Source organism: Echinococcus granulosus, assembly GCF_000524195.1.
Source record: "Echinococcus granulosus chromosome Unknown EG_S00062, whole genome shotgun sequence".
In the NCBI taxonomy this organism is placed as follows: Eukaryota; Metazoa; Platyhelminthes; class Cestoda; order Cyclophyllidea; family Taeniidae; genus Echinococcus; species Echinococcus granulosus.
Window position 1 is genome coordinate 41,681 of NW_020170442.1, and position 9,925 is coordinate 51,605.

General features: G+C 43.1%; 2 protein-coding genes across 2 annotated transcripts; both read left to right on the forward strand. All coding sequences in view use genetic code 11, as the record gives it.

The window, feature by feature from the left end:
* Positions 1-317: 317 nt before the first annotated feature.
* Positions 318-6,833, forward strand: EGR_06690 (Cationic amino acid transporter 4; the record flags this gene model as incomplete). The annotated part of the gene is made up of 8 exons (XM_024495939.1): positions 318-465; positions 1,232-1,389; positions 1,577-1,758; positions 2,075-2,708; positions 3,900-4,106; positions 4,189-4,512; positions 6,385-6,493; positions 6,712-6,833. 8 exons carry the CDS (start codon positions 318-320, stop codon positions 6,831-6,833), a joined length of 1,884 nt encoding a protein of 627 aa, XP_024349599.1.
* Positions 6,834-7,618: 785 nt separating this feature from the next.
* On the forward strand, positions 7,619-9,025 carry EGR_06691 (Alpha-endosulfine; the record flags this gene model as incomplete). Its single annotated transcript, XM_024495940.1, has 4 exons — positions 7,619-7,651; positions 7,694-7,795; positions 8,263-8,626; positions 8,805-9,025. The coding sequence occupies 4 exons, from the start codon at positions 7,619-7,621 to the stop codon at positions 9,023-9,025; spliced, it is 720 nt and encodes a 239-aa protein (XP_024349600.1).
* Between the last annotated feature and the right edge of the window lie 900 nt (positions 9,026-9,925).

A 9,925-nucleotide genomic window follows, 5' to 3' on the forward strand; every position in this document is an offset into this window, starting at 1 on the left:
CCTTTTTCTATCTTTTTAAGCCCCTATCTTTCAAAGACCAGCCAAGCCATCGTCAAAGAAAAACACCAATAGGGTAAATTTAATCAAACTACACAATGACAGCTTTAAGGACACGGTGGAGGTTCAGCCTAACAGAATTGGACTAGCCATGCCCACTGTTCTTGCTTCCATTGGTCAATTGCAAGTCGTGTCCTGACTGCTTTCGAATCTGCTCATTGGTTGGGACTAAAAGACGAAATGGGCAGTGGCGTTCATTCCCCGCTCTTGCACATTTCTCCCTTCCTCTTCCGTTGAGCCGGCACGTGAAATTGGGTGGCATGGGTGAGAGCATTTCGATGCGGGCAAAGTCTCGCCTCCGGGAAGTATGGGAGGCCATGAAAAGGCGGAAAACGCTGGATTCATCAAGCCTCGAGACCCCGCTTCATCGATGCCTCAATGTGTTCGATCTGACGCTCTTGGGATTGGGTCAGACCATAACCTATTTCCCTTTACACTTTTTTCATGAGATTGACTATTTCCACTGCGAAAAATTTCAGCTTTCTTTTTCGGTTATAGATCGAACTCTCTTTAGAAACGGTTTCTATTCGCATAGTTTGCGCTCCACATAGCTTTGCCAAGAGTAGTTTTACGTAGCCTTCACTAGGCTTGTGCTATAACGGGCAGCCGCGCTTAAGAACCGACTTTATTTTTTTTATTTCGATAGAGGCATACAGATTTCCACTTTATTACATCATGCCTACGGCTAGGCAACTTTTTCGCACGAAAAGATGGTGCTCACTTCCGTAGACCTAGTTAGAAAGATTGGGTTCACATTTTCAAATCGGTTGAAGGCAAATGAAACAGAAAAATAAATAAGTGACGTAGATTATAGGAAGGTTTCTTTGCGCCTATGCGTAGTTTGTGGCATTTGTTGGAGCTGTGATTTTGCGACAGATGTTGTCATCCAGCAGTGCCAATTGTTCGAGATATGCGGCGTTGATTAATTTGTGTCAATGACGCGGATGTCGTCTACTTTATAAGTAAGTAACCGCAGGCCTATGCCATCTTTTACGATTCAGTTTTTAAGCAAAACACTGTGAATCATGGTGGCTGATCACCTTCCAATTTATTTACGTCTACCAAGACCTTATCTTTTCTCATTTTAACCGCTTCAAGAACTAGGTTCGATATTATCATTTTACATGGGGAGAGTTCAATGGTGAATCTGCTTGTGTGTGGCACTAAATTTCAGGCAACATGACTGGTTCTGGTATTTACGTGCTGACTGGAACTGTCATTCGAGATCGGGCTGGCCCATCGATCTTCCTCTCCTATCTCATTGCTGGTGTCACGGCTTTCCTGAATGCACTCTGCTACGCCGAGTTGGGATCCCGCATCCCCAAGGCAGGTGTTCACTCCCATTAACCTCAGTTATTCAATGTAGATTCGAGTAAAATCTCGTTAGCTAATATTTTCTAGTTGCGTTTTAAATCACTAATAGGTAAACTAGGCCAGAAGACTTGACTCTATGGAAATGTTTTAATTTCAGTACAGATTGTGAACTAAATATTTTCCTGTTTTCGGCTGCATTTTACAGGCTGGATCGGCTTACTCCTACACATATATTGCTAGTGGGGAGTTCCTGGCATTCCTAATTGGGTGGTCTGTGATTCTGGAGTACGTCTTATCGGTGGCGAGTGTGGCTAGGGGCTGGAGTGCCACCATCGACACCATATCCCAGTCAAGAATTAGCAATGGTACCATGGCTGTATTCGGAACGTGAGTGCTCCCATCATTAGCTCCCCTTGCGTGAAACAGCTACTCTACATAATGGATGGAGTTTCCGCAGTCTCTCAAGTTGTTCCACAATTTGGTAAAACTCTAGAATCAGACTAATTTTACTAACTTGAATAGAACACAATGACACACTTTAGAACGTTACGGTAATTATAATCACCTTAAATGTAAACAGTGCGTCGATTCATTCAATATCACCTAGTAATATACAATCTTACAAGTTTAAATGTTATGACATGATGTAGGGATATTTATCCTTAATTAATATGGTCGCACACAAAACTGTCACTTTAACTAGATTTCCCGGGAACGCCGAATTTCTGGGACAATATCCAGACTTTCTCGGAGCAGGAACAGTGATTGCTTTTGGTCTGGTTCTCAGCTTCGGCGCAAAGCTTTCCGCCCACGTCAACTCAGTCATGACTCTGCTGAACGTTAGTGTTCTTGTATTGATCACCATCCTCATGTTCGCACTACCAAACCCTATATTGCATGGTATCGCACCCACCTCTCACGGCGGCTTCTTCCCCTACGGTGTGGGTGGGATGATCGCGGGCGCCGGCACCTGCTTCTACGCCTTCATCGGCTTCGACGCGATTACCGTGAGCGGTGAGGAGGCGGTTGACCCCAAGCGATCTGTGCCTGTGGCCACTGGGCTCTCGGTGACTCTCGTCACCATCATCTTCGTGCTGGCCTCCTCGAGCCTCTTGCTCTTCGTGCCCTGGTGGACGGTGGACAGGCAGGCCGCCTTCACTGCGGCTATGCGAACACGGCAGATTACCTGGGCCACGTACGTGGCTGGAATTGGCTCACTCTTAGGCATTGGGGCCAGTCTCTTCACAAGCCTCTATGCGATGCCCCGCATTGTCTACGCTATGGCTGTCGATCGACTACTGCCCGAGTGGATAGGCTATGTGCCGCCCTCTACCAAGGTGCGTGCGTATGCGCATGTGCTTCATTTCGAATTTTCGCCCCAAGAAGCTGATCCTATCATGAAGTGACAAGAACTTTGGTAAAATAACATAAACTAAATGAATTTCTTTATAGTTTGGTATACTTCCACAAGTAAAAAACAAGTAGAATGGTAGTCCGTCTCCGATTGGTTAGTCTGAGGACAAGGCTATCGATTGCTGCGGAAGCCTCGCTTCTCAACTATGTCGTTCTGATTGGTCCAATTCCACGCTGCATTTTACCACACCTCATCAGTTCCTCCCGACAATGCCCTCTTCCTAAGGCTATCACTGATTAGCGATTGAAATGCAAAGGTCTCAGCAAAACGCCATTTATTGAGCATATTCCATTTCTTGTGGTACGTTTTTTTAACTACAATGGAAGGAGTATTGCTCGACCACTGGTAGAAATACTTAGCTTTCCAAAACAAGCAATACATGCATGTTTTCCCTCCAGTCATTTTGCATCCTGTTAGTATCACAGGGGAGGACTTGAAAAAGTCCCTCAATATTCTTCTTTAAGGTCCAGTTCCTCTATCGGAAAAAGGCTGACTGCAGATGCCGAACTGCCCTCAGAACCGACTAGACAGTAGTACAAACTGTGAAATTATATATTCACTCCCGAGACTAATCGCACTCAGAAGGACATTTGATTGAAGCTTGGACATACATTTGTCAAATTTGGCGCTGTTCTCGACATCGGTTTTCCATCGTCAAGTGTCCCTTTGATGCTAAATAAAGTAGAAAACATCAAACCGCTAGTTATCGACTGTAAAAACATAATGCAATATAATTATCACGCTCTCTACCGAACGAATTCTTCAAATAAATCGCTGCTTTATAAATGACCGTATAAAAATAGTATACAAATATGTGTTGCAGCTTTCAACCTTAGAAGCGGAGATTTCGGTAAATTATGAATACGCTAAAAGAATAAAGTGAACACTTTGTCGTACTCCCCGCATGCATTGCTATGCCGCTAACTTTTAATCATTTCCAGATGCGCAGCACTCGTGCGTCCCCTTAATAAAGTACTGTGGTTCTCATGGATGAAGCTAAATTCTGATTAAGTATCAGTCCGATCGACAGTATGCTAACTTTTATACCAATGCGATAAGAGGCTCCAGCACATAGGTTAAGGAAAAGCAGTCATTTCTGTGTTACCTTATCCAGGTGCCCATTGTTGCAATGGCCATTTTCGGAGGTCTTGCGGCCATTCTGACACTCCTCTGTGACATTCACACTCTGGCTGAATTCCTCAGCATTGGCACATTGATTGCCTTCACCATAGTCTGCATGAACGTTTGCATTCTACGCTACTGCCACTTCGACATAAACACTGCCGACGCGACTACGCTTCACCTGAAACTAGGAGGTGATGTAAGTTTAAGTGAATGACACGAGGAATGCGTACAGGTATTAACACACTCTCCCCCTCTCACAAACGCTCGCATCAACAAAGGTAAAGCCGGAGGAAAGTATGTACGAGATGAACGGGGCAGAGCTCTCCACACAGCGGCCGGTGGGCTCGGTGAAGCCGGAGTTCCAACGCCTCTTCACACTTCTGCCCGCGTGGCTGCCGCCGGGACGTGTGCCTGCTGTCGCACTGGTCGTCTACATCCTCTGCGCACTCGGTGTTGCGGCGGTGGTGCTGGGGGGTTCAGAATACCTCCTCGCCTGCGCCTGGTGGGCCATCCTCCTCACCCTCTTCTTCGCTCTCCTCGCAGTCGCTACCCTCCTAGTCATGATAGTCCACGTACAAAATACTGCCTTCGACACCTTCAAGGTGAGTAGGCGGGGGAGCAGAAGCTCTGTTGGAATTCCAATTCTGGATTTAAGCAAATGGAGACATAGAGGTAGTTGGAACATGCTCCAAAAGGCAATTTAGTTGTAAATCTGTTGGAAGTCTATTTGCAAAATTGCGTGCCACTTCAGACATCCTAAACAGGTTTTAAATCTTGGCAACTAATGCTCTAAGCTCAAGGTTAGTGCTTGCTGTGGCAGACCTCCGATGAGGCCTTAAAAAGTTGGGCATAAAAGTGCACAAACTCTTAGTTTAATGTCGGGTCTACCAAAAGTTGATTTAGTTATGTGCATCTCGTCCCTCAGCACGGAAATGGAGTGGATGAGTACTGGTAGTAATGCACCTCCAACACAGGCTCAAAGCAAATTGGATATAGATTTCACTGAGGTGGCAAAAACGCATTTTAACAGTTGAATTTGGGTGAAGTTGAATGGAAACTGAGTGATCAATGAACACCCTCCTCCCAGTTTTTATAAAACTGACACATCTTATTGACACCAGAGGCTTGGAGTTCACCGACTGCTACTAGCCAAGAACACAAGCGTGTGGAAATAATGCTAGGAATGCTGAAATTCACGTCTAGCCAAGATTTTTGTAGAGAAAGGTGATTTCATGACTTCTTTTTGCAAACAATTCGTCAAGTTACTTCATAAAGAATGCACAATAGTTCTGTAAAAAGGGTACCCCGGTTCTTTTCACCGCTAACGCTATGGTCATGTTAGGGCGCCTAAAAGCGTAAATGGTTTTAAAGTAGCACATTCATAACCCTAACAGAGATCTTTCCCAGAATATTCTTTGTGTGATGTGTGAGCACCGTGGTAGCTACAAAACACCCTGAAATACGCGTTGAGTAAAGAACATACGTCAAAATCGCAAATTATCTCTTCCAAGCACATTAACCAAGTTGTTAGAGGTGGGTGTACGCATTTAATTAATGTTTATTCTCTGAAAAAGCAGGCTACATTATGAAAAGGAATTACTAATTCTTGAGATGATCTATCACATTGCATGTCATAGAATCTCAAACACAGCTTTACTGACAATGTTGTCTTTTTCTTTACGTTAATTTATGCCCAGCTGCCTGCGAATTTAACATTATAAATTAGTCACTTCCGATGTATCTTAGAGATGAGTTTGCATGTACCACACCGCAAGGTCGGTGGTGCAAACAGAAACATTTGTAGCGTCTCGGGACCTCCCTGAAGACGAACGAAGACATACTGCTCGGGCAGAATATATATATTCGGCATAGAGAAGGTACTAGGGCTACTGGCATGGCCCGAAGGCCAGCTCACGCGGCGTGGTACAATGGCCAAGTCAAAAGTGGCTCCTCACGAGAACCGAGAGTTAACCAACCATCGTATTGCACATTTCTCCCTTTGTTATACATATGCTGTAATGCAGTTTACATCAATTCGCTCGAAAAGCCGTATCTCACGAACAGAAAACGAAATTTGAGCTAACGAATCGTATGGCTATCCAGCAACTTAGAATGAGCCTACAATGGGCACAAAGGTGGCAGAGACTTAGATTTTAGTTGTTCAGCGATGAAACTGATTAGTGTACAAGTTATGCTACCTTGATAAATTGAATAGCATTTTTTGACACTAAGCAAAAATAGGTGCACTTTCGAGATATTACATAGGTTTGGAGAGATCAATTTTCATTATTTAACGTTAAGGTATTAAGGATTTGGAAAATGAATGAAATATGGTTTGTAAACGTCCAAACCACAGAATGAATGAAGGAGTGGGTAAATGCACTCATTTAAATTAGCTCATGAATGGCAAGTTAGAGTCAGTTCATTGCCATTACTTAAGGGAAAATATTTAAATGAATCATTTTCAATTCTAGGTACCGTTTGTACCCGCCGTTCCATGCCTCTGCATATTTCTGAACATGTGCCTCATTGTGAAATTGTCTCCTATGACGTGGGTCCGCTTCTTTGTTTGGTCGGCTATAGGTAGGTGATTATTCTATAGAAAGTTTACTATACGGAGATTAGTTAATTACTAGGGGAAGACTTAGGTTTTGGGGATAACTAAAGTGGTTTATTGTCCAGTTTCATTTAAATTCCTCGGTTAGCGACCAATCACGAACTTCCATGGTTAAAATCAGATTTTGGAATCAACATTTCCCAAAGCTGATGCGATTACTGGCAGTTCATTGTTCAAATTATAGGTCTCGTCATATACTTCGCTTGGGGATGGTGGCACAGCAAGGAGTCTGGCATCTCAGGCGAATCCGACCCCCTGGTTCAATCATCCTTCGATGAAAACGTAAAGGAAGGGCAGGGACATTAGTAGCATCCAGATATTTTCTCTTCCGTGACCCAAGCAGCCAAATTTCATGGACAAATGAGTCTTATGTCCCATGTTTACAAGTAACATCGTGTTTGTCAATGTACTCGTATTGTCACTTTGATCGGATGATTTTGTCAAGCACCGCTTAATTCATTTTTCACTTCTCCGTAATAACAGGGTCTCGATGTCATTTGGTGGAGGACGGTTCTGCGTCTAAATTGTTCATGATTTCCTGTTTACCATACTTCCGTTTATACCACCGAGACCAGGCATATAAGATAGGGGACACAGGGGGAGACCAACTTTATGGAAAGGAGGAACTGGTAATAGATTCGATTGATGAAATTTGGGGAGTAGAGGTGAATCACTAACGGATTTTAAGGTAGCACCAACTAAGTAGAAAATAATGCAAAGTAAATACCTATAGTGGCGGCTGTGATATCGCATCTAGAACATTGTGAAGACATCTAGGATACTAAAAATAGTAACCATGAATTGCCATGCTAAAGATTTAGGGCACTTTACCACATTTTTATGTAATAGGGACATGATATAGGATTTCTTTTCGGAAAACTGCAAAATTTCGCCACCATTGCTCACAGCTATCCACACTTAAAACGAAACACACTTTTTCAACTTTATTTTAAGTGTAAATTATATTTAGATCATTCTGGTAAGATTTGCAGTCACCATTTTGATTTACGAACAGCCCTTTTAAGATTGTTTCAGTCCGTCATTTTTCTAAGTGGTGTATTCAATATTCGTACTTGAAAGGACCCTTGACAATGGAAGGCGGCGGTCATCCGGCTACTGTACAGGTAAGCAGTGCTTACAGAAATTGACAGGAGTCCTAACAATAGGAAAAAACACCTGAACAAGTCGCAGAGGAGAAACTAAGGGCGAAATACCCCAATCTTGTTGCTCAGGGACCATCAATTTTACAAAAACGTCTTAATCGTAACGTGAGTCTAGTTAAATATTACTTTGCGTACGCATTTTATGTACCTAGAATGGGCAAGTTGCTATCGACGTTTTAAGCCTTATAATCGAGGTATGTCACATCGAAACTGTGTAATGAAATTGCCCACGATGTACTAGCAAGACTACGAAACTTCACAAAAGTGCCTAGGAATCCGTGTGAAGGCGTGTTTCGCATTGAGCCCCTGGTACATTTTTTACCATGATGTTGATTAAGAGAGGATTCCTGTTGTATCTGAATTGAATAAGATTTGGTGTGCAATTATTGTATTGCCGACCAACTTTGGTTTTGTGTGTTTCATCACTTTAACCGTATGGTAATATCTTCTCAAGTCAATTCAATCACTGTTTTTTGCGCTTGATATTATAATTGGAATGCAGATGAAAAAAGCTGCTATTAATAAAGTGATTCTTTTTTATTTGACTTATCAACTGTTACTTTGTACTTTAGGTGAAATATTTCGACTCAGGTGATTATAACATGGCCAAAGCTCGATGTAATAACTCCCAGAAGGCTGGAATGCTCAAGGCCAATCCAACCTCATCGTCTGTAATTCCGGACGTTCCTGCCGATGTAATCGCTGCTCAACAAACGGGTGATACGATTCCCACACCTGAGAATGTTCCAGCGGTGCGCAAAAAGGCTGTAGAGTTGCAGCATGAGCTCCACCACCATAGTCATTCGAGTGCTGCTGCCACTCCCTCCACCAGTGCTGCCGTGACCACTACCATTACCCATCCCATCTCTTCATCCCTTGGCTCACCCACTTGCCCCGTCACTAAGTCGATCTTGGCTCCCGCCAACCCAGCGGTGGGTAAGTGAGGCTGCCTCCACCTCATGCTTTTTTGCCATGTCACCCCGACCTTTCCCCCAATCGTTTACCGACGCGCTCTTAACTGTTATTACCAGAGTGTTGACTCCTGTAAAATTGTAAACGTTCTCTTCTTGAATGGCCTTATTTCGCTAATATCCGGACACCATGGCAATGTAAGTTTCTAACATTCGTTTCCCGGTGTCTTTCGTTGCCATGATTCTGACCACGCACCGACAAGTTGGTGGTCACTTCGCGGAGCAGGATAACAAGCTTTTCAGTGGTCGGGGCGATGCATTTTCGATTCGCTATGAGCACATTCCATCTCCTAATATGTTCATCTTTTGCTACCGCATATCAAGCAGTCTTGATGTTCTTGACAAAGCTCTGATATACATGTAAAAATCCATTTAGGCTGATTGGCTCAAAGAACAGTTTTTTTAAGTGTGTGATGGTTTATACCATGCTGGTACATGCTCATTGTTTGATCTTGGTGTTAGTGTCGCGAACTCGCTCTACAGCTGTGCAATTTACTTATGTATTAAAATGACAAGACTGGGATCCATGGCACTCATTTTGATTGTCAAATGCTTGTCATGGATTACTCCTCTTGTTCAAAATTCACCTAATTATTCGGCTGAAAGTGTTATCGCTAACCGCAAATCTTCTTTATTAAAATAGGTTCTTAAAATTTGTGTACACCTTTTGGGCTTATAAGACCGGAAAAAAATCTTTTCAAATATCAACCGTTCCGTCAAAGTGGTTGCTTAATTAAACGCCTAAAAGTGCACACACTGATGTGGAAAAGTGCTTCATTGGTGGCTGTGGGATGAACCGAGATCGAGAACGTAATCTGTGCCAACAAGTTTGATGGACTATCCACGTCAGTGCGAGTTCAGTGTACTCATGTTTGGTTCGGTTCACATTATTTCCGTGTTTGTAGCCAGTGGCAAGGTCGAGCACTTCCTAGTTTGCGTGCAGCTCTAAATTTACCACAAGTTTAACGAGCTTCGGCAATCTTGATAAAATAATGAGCCTAATAAGCCACATGGACAGGTACTTTTTGTCCTGAATCTCAAATTCACTTGCACTATATTTAGGCTCAACTTAGCGTCTTCTGTTCACTAGTATCAACTAAGGACGATTTCAACTCGTCTCCAAAATCATTTATTGTACCGGATGGAATATTACCCATTGCTTTTACCAAAAGGCGTTTGCTCTAGTCAGGTTCCGACAGTTGCTCGAAGATATTTGTATTCAACATTGATTTTTTAAAAATGGGGAATTCCTGACCTTAAAACA